Below are 20,090 nucleotides of genomic sequence, written 5' to 3'. Positions count from 1 at the left end.
ATGCCAGGGAGTCTAGGAAGAGTCAACAAATGCCTGGTTGGCTGATCCTAGATATTTACTGACAGAAATTTTGCAGGAAAAATAACCCAGTTGACAAAGGTATATGAACCAAGGAACAGAAAATAACTAAAGGAAGGAAGAATTAGGTTACATGTGAAGCTCTACCAGGTGATGGATACAACTTTTAACACCATTAAATTAGAGGAGGCTGATGATAGTCCATTGGGAACTAACATTTCAAACCCTTAACCCTTGAGTGAGGCTCAACAGACAATACTGATAATATCCTAGTCATTTTTAAAAATTTAGGATTGGCACAAACAGCAATGGTAGATGTCTACCTCATGTAAAATAAATGAAACATATGCACCGTTGAACTATTTGTACTGCAATACAATGTGCATATGAATGAATGCACGTAGATGTGATGGATTGTTCTGAAGAATTCAAAAATCTGCATGTTTAGTTCTGAGTGATGAACTGGAGTAATAAAGGAGTTATCTTAGGCCAACTTTAAACTCAGAATTTATGTGGAAAACAAAGAGCAAGAAGGTGATTAGGAAAAAAAACAACGGGTAATAATAAAACAACAAGTCAGAAGATGAAGTTTGGGAGGAACCTACAAACTTTTAAATTAGATTTTGTGAGATGTGGAGATGATTTAAAAGTCACCAAGGTTGCAATAAGGGAAGGAATCAGCAGCATCATTGGGTCATCGCACTGTTTCACTGACTGATTCAAGAAGGTAAACCTTAAGTTCTCCTGTGGGGGGTTACAGGTAGTCCTTGACTCACAACTGAGCACTTTTTTTGTGTGAGATATTTGTTAAGTGAGTTTTGCTGCATGTTCCAACCTTTCTTGCCACAGTTAAGTGAGTCACTGCAGTTGCTAAGTTAGTAACACAGTTGTTAAATGAATCTGACTTCCCCATTGCCTTTGTTTGTCAGAAGGTTGCAAAAGGTGAAGACATGACCCCCAGGACATTGTAACAGTCATAATACGAGTCAGTTGCCAAGTGTCTGAAATTTGATTACATGACCATGGGGACACTCCAACTGTTGTAAATATGAAAAATATACATAAGTCACTTTTTTCAGAGTCATTGTAACTTTTGAATGGTTACTAAACGAACTGTTTTAAGTTGAGGGCTACCTTTTATTTCCCAATGCTGCCATAGACTGAAAAGACATTGTGATTATTTGATCACAAAAGAAGACTGATTTTATGTATTGTAGGATAGTGGTGGTTCAGTACCAAGGTGTCCATGGTTGGGGGAAGAAGGATGGGCAAAAGCTCTTATAAGGGTTAAAAATGCACAAAATGTAAAAAAAAATCCATGATTTATATTTTACTATAAAATATTGGAATGGAAGCCAATAAAGGCAAAGTTTGGCTCATTGTATGAAATATGGTTTGATAATTTAAGAGAACTCCAATTTGCTGTGGCTGCTTATAGTTGCAATATCTGCAATGTGCTGTACAGACCTCTATGACTTATTTTATTTTTGTATTTAAGTTTTCTGTAATTTTAGAAGTGATTCACAGAAGAACACTGATCACAAACTTCTCTCAGATACTCCTATTTATTTCCACATGGTCTTAAATTGTTCTTGTGAATATGAAAGTGGATATGGATGGAAGACAAAGCCTCTCTTTAAGTTGCTATTGATTCCCAGAGAAAAAGAAAAGAAAATATTATTGGCACAACTTGTGAGGGAAGCAGTTTGAGGGTAAAAAAGGTGGTAAAATAACGATAAAAGATGTTGATACAGAAAAGACTGCAGTAATCCAATATAGCAAAAGAGAGAGACCTATAGTGGGGAAGGCTAGATAGAGCAATTTTATTTTTCAAAGGAATGAATAATCTGTAATTTTCAATAATTTTTCTAATTACCTTGTGTTCACTTAGAATTTCATCTATTGAACTGATGAATTCTCCTGTTGATGGGCGACCAGGTGGACCAGGAGGTCCAATTTCACCCTTCAGAAAAGCCACAAAGGTAAGTTTAATAGGCAAAATGAAAATTTAAACAACATGGAATGTACATTCTTTGAACTCAGTGAAAGTGAAGAACATTTGATTCTCAGAACCTGAAGAATCTGAATACAATGGATAGATTGAAGAACAGGGATTTTAAAAAGACTGCATTTCTAGTACTGTATTCTGACCTCAAAAACAATTTGCATAGATTGCACAAAGTTATGTCCACCACAGTAAATGCAAATTGATTAAATTTATTTTACCTTTTCACCTTTCTTTCCATAAAAGCCAAGACCTCTATTGCCCTGAAATGACAGTTAATGAACATTTAGCTTATGCTTACATATTAACCAAATCGCATGCCAGAAACTACATGTTCCTCTGTAATATCAGGACTTTAATACCGTTTTACATCAAATAAAATAATTATATTAGACCCATAGGTCAATTATTTACTTAGACCATATTCTTGAGATTTGATCTGTCCCATAACATCTGTTCCTACTGAAAAAATTAATGAATGAAATATTCAATGTATATTCAATCAATAATACTAATTATAATATTTTAACACCATCAAACAACATCTGACTATCCCACGTGCTTGGGAAGGTTTTGATATATGGATGAAAATGACAAATCCTGCCTAAACACCTGGCTGTGTGACCAAACATAATGCGTTCAGTTTGATTTCTTCCTATAAAATTGAAGCTCCTATGTAGGCTACAAATTTACCATCTTGCTGATGGTAAATTTGTGCATACCAATTTGTGCTCCTATGGATAGGATTTCAGCCAAATGAATAGTTTGTAGCTATATAAAGTCAGTGAAAAAAATGCATAACTGCCTCAGGTTTTATAGCTATAAGGCCAATGCAATTTGATGGCAGGAATGAATGGGAATAATTAACTTTCTTCATTTACACTTCTGCCTGTTTATCTGAGTCAGGTTCAGAGATTCTATTTTCAGAGGAAAAGTCAATGCAATATTAAAGAATTTTGTACGAACCAGCACTAAAACTCAAAAAAAAATTGCTCAAAGCTGATTTCATGTAAATATTTATTCCATTGTGTTCCAACAATTTACAGTATTACAATATCTCATGTTCCTCTTTCAAACAACAACAAAAAACATTTTAGACATTTTGAATCACCTCAGAAAACATCAGAATCTTTAAATCTAAGGTGAGTCCTCAAATACTTACAATGGGTCCTGGAGGTCCTGGGGGTCCTGGAAGTCCCTAAAAACAATGTTTTAGAAACTGAGTAATCTCTTAGAAGTGTTCAATTCATGTAAATATATGGAAAAACATCAGTTAATTCACATGCTTTCTACTTAACATACCTACATTAAAAAAAGAGAATCCTAAATAAAAGTAATACATATTTAATTTTTAATAATTTATTTTACTTATTAAATTATAAGCTTGTTAAGCTTTATTTAAATAGAAGGGAAAACAGGAAATTTTAAAATTTGTGATAATCCACATTTCATATACATTATACACTGTCTCGGTTACTTGGAGCTGCCATCTGTGAGGATGTGACCACTCCTCACAACATTGAAGTAATGGAAACTCTTCCTTCAAACTGATGCTCTACTACAACATTCCATTATGTAGATGATGCAGTCGTACTGGCCCAGACCCAGTTTGGCTTAAATGGTACAAGCCTACATAGTCCCCCTTACAGTGGAAGTGCAGATTTAACTGAGTTTTAATCATTCCTGGTGCATGGAGATGTTGTTATGAATATGCTACTGTTACTGAAACCGTTGGGATTTATATTTTATTTTATTTTAAAATAAAATAATTTTATTTTTAAGGAGTATTTAAGCTGCTCAGAATTAGCAGTGATTGGAGTAACATATAAGCTTAGTAAAATAACACTGCCACCAACATCCTCTTGTTTTCAATTATAGTGAGATACTGCAGAGTTCAATAATAGCAATATCAAGATCCTCACTTTTGCTAGATGCCAAACCTGTCACCTGAACAGGTTAAAAACATTTAAGTATTTGGATGCCAATTTTCAGTTCCCTAGCAGACAGTTTGCATTTCTGAATTATATACTGTAGAGAGCACAGAAATTGGATATCATCATTCCTAGGTCAATTCTTTATCTCTGCAATCATTATAAATAATTGCATCTGAGGGAGATGGGTGGTTGAGAAGTGTGAAATATAAATAAATAAACAAATAAATAAAACTATTCTTAGTAAAATTCTCCACACACTTTGGATTATAAGGGATATGGTTAACTATATTTGCCTACCTGTTAAGAGTAGCTCTATTAGCATTAAATGGAAAAGAGAGCAAATGCTACATTATTAAAATTTCTTTTAAGAAATTCTATCATAGATGAGCTCTGATCAGATTAGGTTAGCACCAAGATAATGGGTTAGGGACTTGCATTTACCTTCCACAAGAAGCCATGTTAGAAACTTAACTTTAGCGTGTCAGGCCTATTAAATACTTAAATCATCTTACAGTATCTTACAGAAAAGCTTTACCTTCAACACATTTCAATATGATATCCAGACCAGTACTGGAAGAACAATTTAAGAAATGTAGCTAGCTTTGTCCACATAAGCTAGAGGCATATAAGTCAGTCTTCTTTTAATGTGCTTTTAACAAGGATAACTGGATGTTTTATAATTTTTCTTTCCATAAAGTTCCTAAGCCACGCAGATTTATTTTATTTTCACTAATTACTATCCAATCAGAATAACACAATATTGTATTTTTCAATGTTGTGCAATTTTGTTCAATTGAATATAGAGCATGTCAAGAATTTATTTACTGTTTGTTTTACTGAAATTATCAAGTTGTTGGCCATAATAAAAAATGCCAACTACTGTCATAGTACCAGAATTTTATTATACTTACAGGAAGACCCGAATCTCCTTCTTGACCAGGTTTACCCACCAGTCCAGGAGCACCTTGTGGTCCCTATAAATGAAGATATTTTTTCAAAATAATAATTGTGCTTTATTTTATTTTACAGATAGCTAATTTTATTATAGAAATTTATCTATCCCAATGTTACTTACAATGAAGCCAGTCATGCCCGGGTCACCAGGACTTCCCTAGAGAAAAACAATTTAAAATGGGAATGTTGTTTTAGTAAACTTGAACATACATTTTTGTATACTACTAAAACTCTCATTCCTGTAACCTTTAACCTTTAAGGCACCAAAATGGTGCATCAAAGGGCAACAATTTTTGAACCAAGATACCTCAAACGGGCTCATTTACAGAATGTGAACAAAATCCAGGCGCCATTATTCCCATGGAACTGAAATTTGGCAAATTTTATAATACATTTTATGACATAACATAAAATGTCACAAAACATTTCCTTTTCTGATGTTTGACTGTGCTACGCAGTTCAGCATGGGCTATTTTCAAGGCAGATACATCTCTGGAGGTATCCCAACTTTTCCAGTGAATACACTCTGTTATTGTTGAATGAATTATGGAATCTGATAAGGAATTATTTCTGAAATTCTGAGGTCCACAAATAAAAGGTTTTATGACTGCTAAAGAATAAAGCTAAGGAAAAATATGATAGTAAAACTTTAGTCTAGCCTCTGCAAGTCTGATTTGATAAAGCATAAAAGAAGCTGAAAGAATAAGGAAAACTATAGTTTTTTCACTTATATGGAAACATCTAAGGCACTTATTTGAAAACAATGAGGAAAATATACTTTCCTAACAGATTATAACTGTTCACAGAGACTTACCCTGAACTGCATAGCTAATTCTTCAGGCAGTGCAAAAGGCTCCCCCTTCTGACCTTTGGGTCCCTGGTTTCCCTAAAGTGATTGAAAATAAAAAAAAATCAGCCATTTGTCCAGAATTGTCTGAGGATTCCTGTATTAGCCTAGTGTGTTGGATTAAAACTACGTATTGGACTAAAAGACTTCCAAATTTCCTTCCAACATGCGATTCTCTTTCTTGAGGATTTTATAGGATCATCTCAAATGCTGGATATAGGTATTTTGGAGGTTGGGGACCATTAAGACAACTTTAAGCTTCACATCATTAATTTATATGTGATTCCTAAAAATGTGAATGGCTGTTAGCAACTGAAACTATTCCAAGGGTTAAAGGCGAAAGATTTATACGATCTGAAGAGAAACCAGATCTACCCAAGTTTAACTTTTTATTCGAGATGCTACCGTTAAATTTGACAGAGAAAGATATTGAAGGATATCAGAAAAAATTGGACAAATTTTGCAATGGTGGGAAAAGACCTAGATTAGTGAAGAAAATGTGGTATCAAAATCAAAAGGAAGGTGGATTAGGAATCCCCAAATTATTTAATTATTACTGTGCATATGGTATCCGGATAGTGGTAAAAATACTTAAAGGTGAAGATAATCATTGGAGAGACTTAGAGTTAAGGGATATAGAGAAATTTGGATCAAGGTGGTTTTTAGATAAAGCAAACTCAAAATGTGTAATTAGAAGTTATTGGTTAAAGGGATTAAGTAAAATGTGGAATAAATTTGTTAAAATTTTAATTCCGGATATAATCTTTTTGGGGAAGACAATTGGAAATTGGCCGATTAAAAATAATATAAGACGTAATGAAGTGATTAAAGATGAAAATATAGAAACTATTAGAGATTGGTTAAAAGTTTTAGAAAATGAAAGGAGGAATAAAGAAATTATTGAAAAATTAGGGTTAAGCTGGTTTGAAAAAATACAGATAGAAAAATGGACAAAAAAATTAAGGGAAAACTATTCGATAAATAGATGTGAAACTGAATTTGAATATTTAGTATCTCGGATTATGAAAGATGAAATTGGGCTAAAGGGACTCGTTAGCAGGGTTTATAAGATTATAAACTCTGATGAAAAATTACAAAGAGTGATGAGGACAAATTGGGAAAAAGATCTTAATATTGAAATACCAGAGTCAGATTGGAATGTGAATTGGAATAGTAGAATTATGAGAACCTTATCTATAAGGATTAAAGAGCATAATTATAAAGTTGTTTGGAAATGGTATTTGACTCCAGTAAGATTGTCACAAATGGATAAAAAAATTAGTAAAAAATGTTGGAGATGTGAAATGGAATTGGGGACTTATGAACATATGTGGTATAAATGTGATAAGGTTAAAAAGTTTTGGCAACAATTGGAGAAAATGATATTTGAAATGATGGGGAAAGTAATAACATTGAGAGTGGAAACTATATTATTGTTGGTAATTAAGGAAATAGAATTAACAAAATATGAAAAAGAATTGATTAGAATTATGATTATAATAGGTAGAATTATAATAGCTAGATATTGGAAACTAGATGTGATTTTTAGAATAGAAGAGTGGAATTCTGAAATGTGGAAATTAGCTTTAAATGATAAAATGGCATGTGATATTAAAATTAGAAGTGGTGTGTATAAAGAAGGTATTTTCTGGAAGACTTGGAAACCATTTGTGGACTATGCGCTTGGAACATTGGACGCTTCGGTACCTGTACCTTGAGAACGTGGATTTTGGCAATCATGAGGATATATCCGAAGACCCAAATCTTCCTTTTTTTTTTAATGTATAGCACAAGGGTGGAAAATGTATTTTCTTTTTTTGTTTGTAACGTTAAAAATTTATAAAAATAAATAAATAAATAAATAAAAAGAAACTATTCCAAGGGTTAATTATGAAAAAAATAAGAGAGTACAAAAGAGATATTGAGGGACCATGTGTGGTGCTAATAAGCAGATTGCTCTCTGCTTATTCTAAATCATCCAAAGAGACCAGAGTGAAAAACTGGGCCATGTAGAGTTCATTTCCAAACTGAAAAGCCTGCAGTAAATTGGGGATTGGCACGATCAGTTCTAGGATCAAATGCTCAAGCCCCTCTTTTGTGTCTTCCAGATTATGTCCCCTTGAAAATAATGCCTGAAAAACAGGAAAACATTTCCCCACCATTATGAGATCAGAGACAGTCTTTTCTTTCAGTACAAACTTGTAGTTGTGTCCCCTGCCACACCACCATAATCAGCTCAGTTAGGATTTACCACTTACAGGGCACTTCACAGACTTAGTCAGCAATTCCATGGCTCTCATTGTGGGTTCCCTATCACCTTATGGACCTAATTGGTCATATTCCTAATGTGCTTGCAACTGAAGCACACCTAGGCAGGCAGATCCAGGAGTCCAGAGGTAGTGTCTCACAACTTGCGCTAACCAACAAAACTAACCCATATTTGTATCAGTATTTTCTTTTCAGCATCATTCGTCTTCTCCATGTCCACTGACACTAGCAATTTTAATATTTTATGCAGTTCATGTTCAAGAGGGTTGTTATATAGTTGATACAATTTCTTCACATTTATTTCACACCATTTACTTTTCTCCTTAGAATATTGTAAGTTTTTGTCTGCCTTCAAAAAATAAGCAGTATTAAAAAACAATGCAGAGCTTAATTGCTATGGCTTCAAAAAATTTATTTTTATTTATTTATTTAATTAGATTTTTATACCGCCCTTCTCCCGAAGGACTCAGGGCGGTTGACAGCCATATAAAACCATAATAATAAATATAATAAAACAATAATTAAAAAACCTATCAAATACGGCCCTATATAAAATACATATAAAACAATAAAACCAATTGAATTAAACCCCAATAACAAGAATTAAAATTCTAAAATCCTATGCCAGTCCTGCTTGACGAAATAAATATGTCTTCAGCTCACGGCGGAAGGTCTGAAGGTCGGGAAGTTGACGGAGTCCCGGGGGGAGTTCGTTCCAGAGGGTAGGAACCCCCACAGAAAAGGCCCTTCCCCTGGGGGTCGCCAGCCGGCATTGCTTGGCCGACGGCACCCTGAGGAGTCCCTCCCTGTGAGAGCGCACGGGACGGTGGGAGGCAAACGGCGGCAGAAGTTGATCCCGTAAATATCCCGGTCCTAAGCCATGCTTGAAACTTAATTTGACCAGAAAACCTTTGGTCACTAAAATCTTTTAGAATTAATTTTGCTAGCTTTTTCTTTTCAATCTGGAACTGAACACACTCAAAACCGTAGAAATGGTGGTAGACTTTAGGAGAACCCCTTCCATACTTCTACCTCTCACAATACTAGACAACATAGTATCAACAGTAGAAACCTTCAAATTTCTAGGTTCTATCATATCACAAGATCTAAAATGGACAGCTAACATCAAAAACATCATCAAAAAAGGACAACAAAAAATGTTCTTTCTGCGCCAACTCAGAAAGCTCAAACTGTCCAAGGAGCTACTGATCCAGTTCTACAGAGGAATTATTGAGTCTGTCATTTGCACCTCTATAACTGTCTGGTTTGGTTCTGCAACCCAACAACCTTCAGAGGATAATTAGAATGGCAGAAAAAATAATTGCTACCAACCTGCCTTCCATTGAGGACCTGTATACTGCATGAATCAAGAAGAGGGCCGTGAAACTATTTACAGACCCCTCACATCCTGGACATAAACTGTTTCAACTCCTACCCTCAAAATGACGCTATAGAGCACTGCACACCAGAACAACTAGACACAAGAACAGTTTTTTCCCGAAGGCCATCACTCTGCTAATCAAATAATTCCCTCAACACTGTCAAACTATTTACTAAATCTACACTACTTCTTCTCATTGTTCCCATTACCCATCTCTTCCTACTTATGACTGTATGACTGTAACTTTGTTGCTGGTAATCCTTATGATATATATTGATATTGATTGTTCCTGATTGCTTATTTGTACCCTATGCTTATCATTAAGTGTTGTATCATTAAGTGTTAAATTATACCCTATGACCATCATTTGTGTTGTAAATGTTGTACCTTGATGAAGGTATCTTTTCTTTTATGTATACCGAGAGCATATGCACCAAGACAAATTCCTGAAATGACTACAAGTCAACCTGGAATTTCCTTCTGATAATTATGTTTCAGCTTTAGGCAATGCATCTTTTGTACTTCAGCATATAATCCTAATGTGGTAGATTCACAAGAATGCTAGGCTTCCTCCAGCAATGGAAACCCTTTTCTCTCACTAGTAGAAGGAAACAATCTATTGATTTTGCTGTTAGCTTTATGTTGACATACTCAGTGTTCATAACTTACAAAAAACCCAGGAGTCCCAGAAGGTCCCTGAATTCCTGGTGAACCTGGATCTCCCTTGGTCCCATTGCAACCATCGTGGCCTGGTTTTCCTCTTGATCCTCCCTGACCTGGATGACCCTGTGGAGACAAAATAAATACAATTATGACCTGCTGTTTTTGCTTTCTTCTTCTCGGCTTTCTTGGAATCCTTAAATGTTCTTACATTAGTGCAAGCAATTGTTCTACAGGAAAAATGGAATAAAAAGTATTATTTAATTCTATTCTATTAAGAATACTATTCTATAGTTCAAAAATATGTCTTTGAGAATATGAAAAGAAACAACTAGAAACAAATTAGGATATCAGCAGAAACAGAAATACATAGGTAACAGGTAGGGAAGAATAGCACATTTTAATGCCTTTGCATTCCTTGCTTTTGAATAGCTAAGGTTGCTAAAATCCAGTTTAAATATGACATTAAGTGAATAAGAAGACCTTACTGAGGCTACATTCTATATGTAACCTTTTGGAAGTTGACGCAGTTTGTATATGCATGATCTGCCCTGACAAATGTGTAGTGAAATAGGTTTAGTAACTATAATAAAAATGAGATCTTTTCCCAGGAATTACAGTACATAGCTTAGCACCAGGGTAATTATTTTTACCAGGACAAAAATCAAAGAGCACCAGTTTAACCATGTGTGCTTGGACCAAAAGCAGAAGGAAGTGACCTGAAGTTAGCAACATCTTGAATCAAGAGTGATAGATAAAGAGGAATAAATTCTTAATTCTCCATCAAGAACCCATTTCTCCTCTATGAGGAACTAAGGAGTCAGTGCCACTGGGTCTATCTATCCAGCCAGCATTCTATATATCTTGTTAATTAAATCGCAGTTCTGTGAACTGCAGACTAGGTACTGCAAAAGAGTATCAGTGGTGCTTCCTTCATTAGGTATTGAAACCCCATTGGAACCACAGAATGACTGTGTTGTACTGTGTGGGGAAGTATCTTCTGGAGGCATGATATTATGCTAAAAAAAATTGCCTTGAGAATTTGTTCAGGTTCTAAATCTCTGAAGATTATTGTAAACGCTACTTTTACCATTATAGGAATGGGGGGGAGGGGTTAATGATTAAAAACGTCTTTCAACATAGTTTTAGAACATTGGAGAGGAATTTTTAAAAAGTGTAATGACAAATATCTATAAATGAATGTCATTAAAATGTGTGTGAATACTATTGATATGTCTTTACCTATCTTAATTCTGTGGTGGAAAATGGTTTCCATAAGTATGCTATAAATTGTTCATGAAAGTAAGTCACTCTAGTATACTGTTCTGTCCCCCCACCGCAGTCCAGGAGGCACGAGAAATGACTCAATTAGCTGGCAATTTAGTCTATGGCTACTATCAGCGAGCGTCTGCCAAGGTTTTTCTGTTATCTTTCTTGATACTGGCATGTCAACCAGGAAGTCAGGAATAAACAGCACTTCAGCTCAAGTTCTCTCTAGGCAATTGGATTTGTTCGTCACGAAGCAGTATAGCAGCCCCTCCTGCTTTTATACCCTGTGGGGTGTGGCTCCGTGACTCAGCACTTTCTAGGCCTGCCCCACCCCTGCTTCTGTTGTTCCCACCTCTCTTGTCTATGAAACCTGGGATCTAACCAGGACTCTGTCTACAGGAGACGGAGGCCTCGTTACCTCTTCCACCTGGCCTGCCTCTGGCTCCTGTAGCTGAGCCAGGGAAGCCGATCCTGCAGAAGGGAGCCCTGACGGCCCTTCCCCCTCATTCTCTGAGTCACTCTCTGGCAGGGGGCCAGGCCCAGGGGTGGGGGCTGGAGCCACAACATATACTGTCACTTCTCATGCAAATTTTGTTGTATTTTAAGTCTGTGTGTTAGAATTGAGGAAGAAAAGCAGCCACTAATCCATTTCATCAATTATCCTTCTTTCCAAAGGAAAACAAATGGCTCAAATTTTATTCATAGTTGATTTATTCATAGTTGATCACCGGCTATGGCAAACCTCCTTCCCAGGCTGAAGGTAATCAACAACTGGCAGATGACCTGAATGAGTTTTACTGCAGGTTTGAAAGGAAACTACAGCCACCTATCTCCACAACCCCCATCTCAGACACAGCAACAACAGCCAAGCCTCCTACAACTGACCCCATTTCATTGGGTTCACAACCCCTAGTGATCACAGAAAAGGAAGTGCAGGACCTATTTCACAGACAAAAGCCAGGAAAAGCGCCAGGCCCAGACAAGATAACTCCTTCTTGCTTAAAAGTCTGTGCTGACCAATTGGCCCCCATCTTCACCCATATTTTCAATAAATCACTAGAGATGTGCTATGTTCCTTCTTGCTTCAAACGCCTACCATCATCCCAGTGCCGAAGAAGCCCACCATCAAGGAACTGAATGACTACAGACCAGTTGCTCTAACATCTGTAGTCATGAAAACCTTTGAAAGGCTAGTGCTTTCCTACCTGAAAACCATCACGAATCCGCTTTTAGACCCCTTGCAATTTGCATACCGAGCAAATAGATCAACAGATGATGCTGTTAATATGGCTCTGCACTACATCCTACAACATCTTGAGTCTCCAAAGACCTATGCAAGGGTCCTTTTTGTAGACTTTAGTTCAGCATTCAATACCATCATTCCAGACATTCTTCTAACTAAGCTAAACCAGCTACAGGTACCGGAACAGACTTGTAAGTGGATCACAAGCTTCCTAACAAACAGGAAGCAGCAGGTGAAGCTAAGCAAGATCACATCAAATACCTGTACAATTAGCACAGGGGCCGCCCAAGGCTGTGTGCTCTCCCCACTTCTCTTCTCTCTGTATACCAATGACTGCATCTCCAATGATCCATTTGTTAAGCTACTGAAGTTCGCAGATGACACAACAGTGATTGGTCTCATTCGAGACAATGACGAATCCGCATATAGACGAGAGGTCGAACGACTAGCCTTGTGGTGCAACCAAAACAATCTGGAACTGAACACACTCAAAACCGTAGAAATGGTGGTAGACTTTAGGAAAAACCCTTCCATACTTCCACCTCTCACAATACTTGACAACACAGTATCAACAGTAGAAACCTTCAAATTTCTGGGTTCTATCATATCGCAAGATCTCAAATGGACAGCTAACATCAAAACATCATTAAAAGGACAACAAAGAATGTTCTTTCTGCGCCAACTCAGTAAGCTCAAACTGCCCAAGGAGCTGCTGATCCAGTTCTACAGAGGAATTATTGAGTCTGTCATTTGCACCTCTATAACTGTCTGGTTCGGTTCTGCAACCCAACAAGAAAAACACAGACTTCAGAGGATAATTAGAACTGCAGAAAAATAATTGCTACCAACTTGCCTTCCATTGAGGACCTGTATACTGCACGAATCAAGAAGAGAGCCGTGAAAATATTTGCAGATCCCTCGCATCCTGGACATAAACTGTTTCAACTCCTACCCTCAAAACGACGCTATAGAGCACTGCACACCAGAACAACTAGACACAAGAACAGTTTTTTCCCGAAGGCCATCACTCTGCTAAACAAATAATTCCCTCAACACTGTCAGACTATTTACTGAATCTGCACTACTATTAATCGTTTCATAGTTCCCATCACCAATCTCTTTCCACTTATGACTGTATGACTATAACTTGTTGCTGGCAATCCTTATGATTTATATTGATATATTGATCATCAATTGTGTTGTAAATGTTGTACCTTGATGAACGTATCTTTTCTTTTATGTACACTGAGAGCATATACACCAAGACAAATTCCTTGTGTGTCCAATCACACTTGGCCAATAAAATTCTATTCTATTCTATTCTATTTATACTTTTGCTATTCCCATTGATATTAATATCAAATTGTATATGAGAAAATGAGAAATAGTTACAGAAGGTAGGAGTTATTATTGGATACTTTCTTGTTCAAAGATTTAGCTTACTGCCAAATCCAAACATTCCTGGAAATTACATTGGAAAAGGGTAAGGGTGTTTTTTTTAGCTTGCTGACTCATTCTTGGAGGAGACAAATGTATAAATTCATTCCTACCCAAAAGAAAATGATATTCAGATCAAATGCTCAGGACAGTGGTTTCCAGAAGAAGAAATAACAACAACAACAACAACAACAACAACAACAATAATAATAATAATAATAATAATAATTTAATTTTTATACCGCCCTTCTCCCGAAGGACTCAGGGCGGTTAACAGCAGATAAAATACAATACAGTACAATATAATAAAACCCAATTAAAAAAATTATTCGATGTGGCTAATAATTTAAAATTATAAAATACATAGTATAAAACCCCATTTAAAATCCAATTTAAAAACCCATTTTAAAAACCCATTTTATGCCAGTCCTGCTTGGAAAAATAAATAAGTCTTCAAGAAAGGGAAGATGAAATCATCAAGAAAGGGAAGATGAAGTGAAGGAAGAGAATTATTCTTGAATTCAGAAAGCTCTGGAACAGCTCAAAATGGAATTTTTTTAGACTGCAAAAAGTTTTATGTCAAAAACTCTAATTCCAAATGTCCCTGGCTGGATGTTGCATGATACTGCCAAAAATTTTGAAGTAGTAGAAATAGACGATCCCATTATACTTTCTGTTTGTTTCCTAAAGACACTTACTTAAAACACATAGCAGTTACTTAGCATTTTTGAGGAATACATATCAAGGAAATAATATTATATCTCTACATCGAGGAGCATATATGCTCCAAGAAATCTCCAAGAAGGGCCAAACAAGGAAAGAATAAATGGTGGTGAATATTCTGGCTCCTTTTTGCTTATCTAAGCTATGCTATTTTTATTAAAGGATCTGGGGTAAAAAACAGAAAATTATATTTAGCTTATCATATATGATAAATGAATCCTCCATTGTGCTTCATACTTGAATATTACTATTGGCTAGTTTTCCAGATCATGTGAATATTAAATTTGTGTGATCACTGCCCATAAAATCACATGGCTTGCTTTTTCCTTTTCTCTGTCTTCAGGATATTCTCTACAGCATCTGCAGGCTGCTTTTCCTTGTATGACCTTATATTACCTTTCATTTGCTGCCTGAAGGCAAGTCCCATGAAAGTTAATGCAACATCCATATGTGGAAAAAGAAAAGGGTTTTCCAGCTTTAGCTCTGCACTGCAAAACACATTAGAAGGGTGGGTGAATGAGTCAAGCAGCTGAAAATAGCCATTTGGAATTTCATTTTAGTGATGCATGTGGGTGGTAAAAAAAAAGGTCTGATGTCAAAGGGCATGGAAGAGGAAGCTGGTACTGGGAAATCTGTCTGGGGATTTCTGTGAAAGTGTCTAGGAATAAATATAATTTGCTTATTATTTTATGCAAGGCAGCAGTTAGAAACTCCACTAGTGCAAGAATGCTTCTCCCTTCATTTCTCATGGCTCTCATGTCCAGAATTTGGCAAAGGGTGAAGTACCTATAATAGATGTTTAAAATTTACACCAGATTGTTTTCTGTTTAAATGTTTTTCAAGGGAATATTGCTATGCCCCAACATTGTGGTCAATTTTCCAGGGAAGGTTGTAGAGAAGGTTATTGCATTACAGCTTCAAAAAACTCTGGAAGAAGTAGATAATCTGAACCTCTTTCCATCAGGGTTCAGAGCTGGGTATAGAACTGAGATGGACCGATAGCACTCGGATGACCTCTGGTGGGATTTTTTTGACTTCTCAGCAGCTTTTAATACCATCAATCACAGTATGCTTCTGGACCAGCTTCAGAAATTGGGTGGTGGTGGTAGTGCTGGTTCTCCTCCTTCCTGCAAGGTTGGTTCCAGGGCAAAGAGATCCAGCCTGTGGTCCATCCGTTGTGAAATACCTCAGGGCTTGGAGCTCTCTTCCCTCTTATTTAACATCTACATGAAGCTGTTGGTTGAGTTTGGAGTGAGATATTGTCAGTGATACCCAGCTTTATATCTACACCCCAGGCTGTCTGATTGATGCTGTGGAAGTGCCTGGAGGCTATGGAGGCCTGGATGGGGTACAACAGGCTTCAACTCACTTCAAGCAAGATCAGGTGGATCTGGATTTTTGAACCTCCTGGTTCTGGGGACCTTCCATCTTTGGTTCTGGATGGGGTGGCACTGCCGTAGATAGATCCAGTGCATAATCTCAGGGTCCTCCTGGATTCATGGCTCCTGCTCAAAGAGCAAGTAGAAGCCATGGCTAGGAGGGCCTTCGCATAGCTCAAGACTGTGCCTCAGTTGCACTTGTTCCAGGATCGTATTTTGTGTTATTTGTTTTATTTTAAGCTGACTAGAGTCACATAAAAGTGAGATGAGTGCTATATAAATCTACTAAAGAAATACACAACATATTTCTCTTCAGCATGAAAAATATTAATTCTAATTTCTGCTCTCTATTATGACCATGTCTGAGATCTAAGATCCAACCCACCAAAATCATGGGACAGTGCAGCATGAAAATTCATCAGCATCGCCCATGTATAAACAGCTAAAAAAATATTTATTTCAGCTAGTGTTTAAATAACTTTAAAACATGATTATGGTTTGTTTTTAATGTTGATTTTGTAGTTTAGAATGAGTTTGGCTGGAGAAAAAAATGAGCTGTTTATTTTATTGTATGCATTATTTGGTTGCTTATAACTTGAATTATTTACAGGAAAGACTATCATAATTGTTTCAAATTTCAATACAAGGAACAAGCAATTACTTACAGGAACTCCATCTGCACCAGGAAACCCTGTGACTCCTCTTTGTCCCTATAATGAAAAGGGACACATCATGTTGCAGTCACCTACTTTTTGCATTTGTTTTTCATGGTGAAGTTGACTTCTTAGAAGTTATAAAATTACCGCTTCTCCTTTGGGTCCAGTAATGCCAGGTCTACCTCGTTCACCTTTGTCCCCTTTGTGCCCTGAAAGTCCTGGTATGCCCATCACACCCGACGGCCCAGGGAATCCTTGTTGTCCAAGCAGTCCTGGCTGGCCCTGTAAACAAGAATCCACAAAAGTTTTCAGGTACTGCTGAAAATAGACAAGGTTTATCTGTACAGTAATGAATACTTCTGCCTTTGCAGTTTATAAAAACTTCAGGATCACAAAACTTAAACCAAAGTTTAGTGTGAGTTTAATGCTAATGCCCAGTCAGAAATCTGCACAGCATTTCATTAGGTAGCAGTCCTTTCACATTTTCTGTTGATCATCAAAATATAGACATGATGAGGGTACTGGACAAACTGGGGGTGTCTCCTGACAGTTGGCTTCTCCTGTCAGCAAATGCCAAGGGATTCCATTTTTCACCAAGGCGCTCTGAGAGATGAAGTGACAGAGCATCAGCAGAACATCTTCCATCAGTTATGTTTAGGATAATTTCAGTCCTTCCATCCCTCCAGTCTGTTGTGAGACATTTGCTAAACATTTTGCAATATTAATGGAAGAAGAATGTTCCAAATGGGATATTGGCATGTACAGTGTTTTCTCTCATTTTACTTAACATCTTCATGAAACTTCTGGAGAAAGTCAGCAATTGATTCTTTTGCCTGGTCCAGGATAAGATACCATCATTATACCAATCAAAATACAATACTTACCAGGACCACGCAGAAGACTATGGATGTTCTAAACCAGGGGTCAACAACCTGCAGTTCTGGAGCCACATGTGGCTCTTTCATCCCCCTGTTGCACCTCCCTGTCACCGGTCAGCTCCACACTTGTTAGGGCTCTTGGTTAGAACAGGTAGAAGAAAAAGGATGCCACTCTAGGATGAGAATCTATGATGGGGGAACCAGACTTCCGGTTGGCTCCAGAATTGAACGAGGGGCTTCCGGTTAGGACCTTTGCACTTCTTTGAGTGTTTAAGGTTGCTGACCCTTGTTCTAAACCATCATCTAAACTCTAAAGCAAAGAAGTGCATGAAACAAGTGACACTGAATCTCAGCAAGAGAGAATAGTTATTTGTTCAGAAAGCATGAGTTTCTGGAGCCCCTTTGCTCCATTTTGAACAGGGTTGCTTTCACCTTGAAACGGAAGGTCAACAACTTGCTTATCCTCCTAGATTCATGTCTCTACCACAGGTGAAGAATATGATGGGGGATGGCCATTTGACCAGATTCAGCTTTTGAGAAAAGGTGGCTTTAGTGATAGCTACTCATAGTTCTTACTACTTTGAAGATGGACTACTAAATATGTTCTATTTATATTTATGCCATTGAAGGCTACTTGAAATTCAATGATCCTAGGTAAGAACTGTTTCAGAAGCATTACATCAATAAGATAAGGGATGCCCTGGTTTCCTGTTTGTTTCCAGGTACATTTCAAGTTGCTAGTTATTACTTATAAAGACTTACACAACTTAAGTTCAGGTTATCAAGGTTAGGGACCATCTGCTCCCTAAAGAATATACCCCTTTTTGTTCAGTCCACCTGTAACAGGGCACTTGGTTTTGTCTCCTCAGCAAAATAAAATGGCTTGGATTGGAAGTAAGCCTTTTCTACAACTGCCCTCTCCTTGTGGAATAGGCTGACCCCCCTTCAATTCCTATATTTTTGTAGAGAAACAAAATACTGGCTATTTAAGAGAGAACTTGGGACTTGAGATATGTGATTTGTTCTAACTATTACAGTTAGTTACGTTCTAGCTGTTATTTCTGTTTTTTCTGATTATTGTATTATTATTGTTATATAAAGAGCATTATTGTTGTTGCTGTTACTGTTAATTTATGAGTTTTCTTACCTGGATATTAGCAGCCTAGAGTCTTTAGAGCTGTAAAAGTTAGTTGGGTAAATAATAAGAAACCACTGATAATAAACTCTGTCTGAAACAAATGCTCATACAAAAGGGAAGGCTTACATTGCAGTAGTGCAATGCCGTTTTTGTATGAGCCAAACACCCCTGCAATTTTGTAGTTGGAAAGCTTTCTACAGTAAGGGGAAGCCTGAAGAAAACCCACACAACCTCTCTCTGCCTCTCCAGGTACATTCAGTATGCCTACATAACTAGACAAATACACATAGTTATGAAATGGTAACAAAGAGATATGAAAATACTAACTCTTTACTGCCTTCTAGTGTTTATCTGGATTTTTGCAGATCAGATATAATAACCCTATTTTTAATTCAGGCACCAATACTGAAATAAAAGTTAATATCTTGGTTTCTCTAAATTGAAAAATCTTAATAAGCAGTGAATGTGAATCAGTGAAACAGAGGCTTGGTTCTTATTTATCGTTGCAATTTCTATTGATACAAGGCACAAAATTGCCCAGAGCATATTTTCTGATTTCAATTGCCTTTGCTCCATCACCGTTGTGCAATGAAAGTCTCTCCCAGTTCAAAGAAGATTATCAGAAGAACTGATTTTGCAAACATGATGGTTGTAGAAGGAATGTTGTTAGTTTTACACACTGCAATTAGTCATATTACAGTACATTGTGTTTTATTTGGCTTCGTAACATGCGGGAACCCACTATTGTGCTCTCTAAACAACAGCTTATGGGATGTGAACCAGGATGCAATAACCTACTCAAGTTTCTCTGGATACTTGGCACAATGTGTAAATCTAGTACTTGTGCTTGCCATCACTAGTGTATTTAATTTTTTGGTAGCCAAGTCCAAATCCCTATTCGGCCAGGAAATCCTGAACAAGGATTTTAGCCAAAAGGTGTTGGGCTTCATGTCAAAATACCAATTTTATAGCATATACTGTAGTTCTCCAGTTTTTAACCATTTAAAATTTTCTAAATAGACCTTTAGATGGCACTAGTTGCTTACACTCTTAACATTATGTATAGAATTGCACTTTTAGGAAATAGGGACCTTCAATAACTTAAGTCCCATAATAGTTAGAAAACTAGCAGAGCAACTAGGAAGGTGAGGTATTATTTTTACTTGTGCAAAATCTACCAAAGGAAATGCCAATGGACAGCAGTCTATTTGCTGGGACCTTGTGTAGTAATTACTAAACTATCCCAGGATCCTTTTTCCTGCCCATTTTTGTATAAATGGGAATTTGGTACATATGGCCA

At 36.8% G+C, this 20,090-nt stretch overlaps 1 protein-coding gene across 2 annotated transcripts in view; it reads right to left on the bottom strand.

Annotated features, from left to right (window-relative positions):
- Positions 1-20,090, bottom strand: part of COL4A2 (collagen type IV alpha 2 chain) — a 217,425-nt gene that overhangs the window by 69,472 nt on the left and 127,863 nt on the right. For both annotated transcript variants that reach the window (XM_058184419.1, XM_058184418.1), the window contains exons 5-13: positions 16,922-17,056; positions 16,784-16,828; positions 10,077-10,193; positions 5,726-5,797; positions 5,033-5,068; positions 4,869-4,931; positions 3,186-3,221; positions 2,245-2,286; positions 1,895-1,981 (exon numbers count right to left, since the gene is read on the bottom strand). In XM_058184419.1, the coding sequence (XP_058040402.1) occupies positions 1,895-1,981; positions 2,245-2,286; positions 3,186-3,221; positions 4,869-4,931; positions 5,033-5,068; positions 5,726-5,797; positions 10,077-10,193; positions 16,784-16,828; positions 16,922-17,056 (633 nt within the window). The remainder of the gene's footprint in view (positions 1-1,894; positions 1,982-2,244; positions 2,287-3,185; positions 3,222-4,868; positions 4,932-5,032; positions 5,069-5,725; positions 5,798-10,076; positions 10,194-16,783; positions 16,829-16,921; positions 17,057-20,090) is intronic.

Source organism: Ahaetulla prasina, chromosome 1 (assembly GCF_028640845.1).
Source record: "Ahaetulla prasina isolate Xishuangbanna chromosome 1, ASM2864084v1, whole genome shotgun sequence".
NCBI classification, from domain to species: Eukaryota; Metazoa; Chordata; class Lepidosauria; order Squamata; family Colubridae; genus Ahaetulla; species Ahaetulla prasina.
The sequence above is the reverse complement of the archived record's forward strand: the minus strand, read 5'-3'. Positions and strand labels throughout refer to the sequence as shown.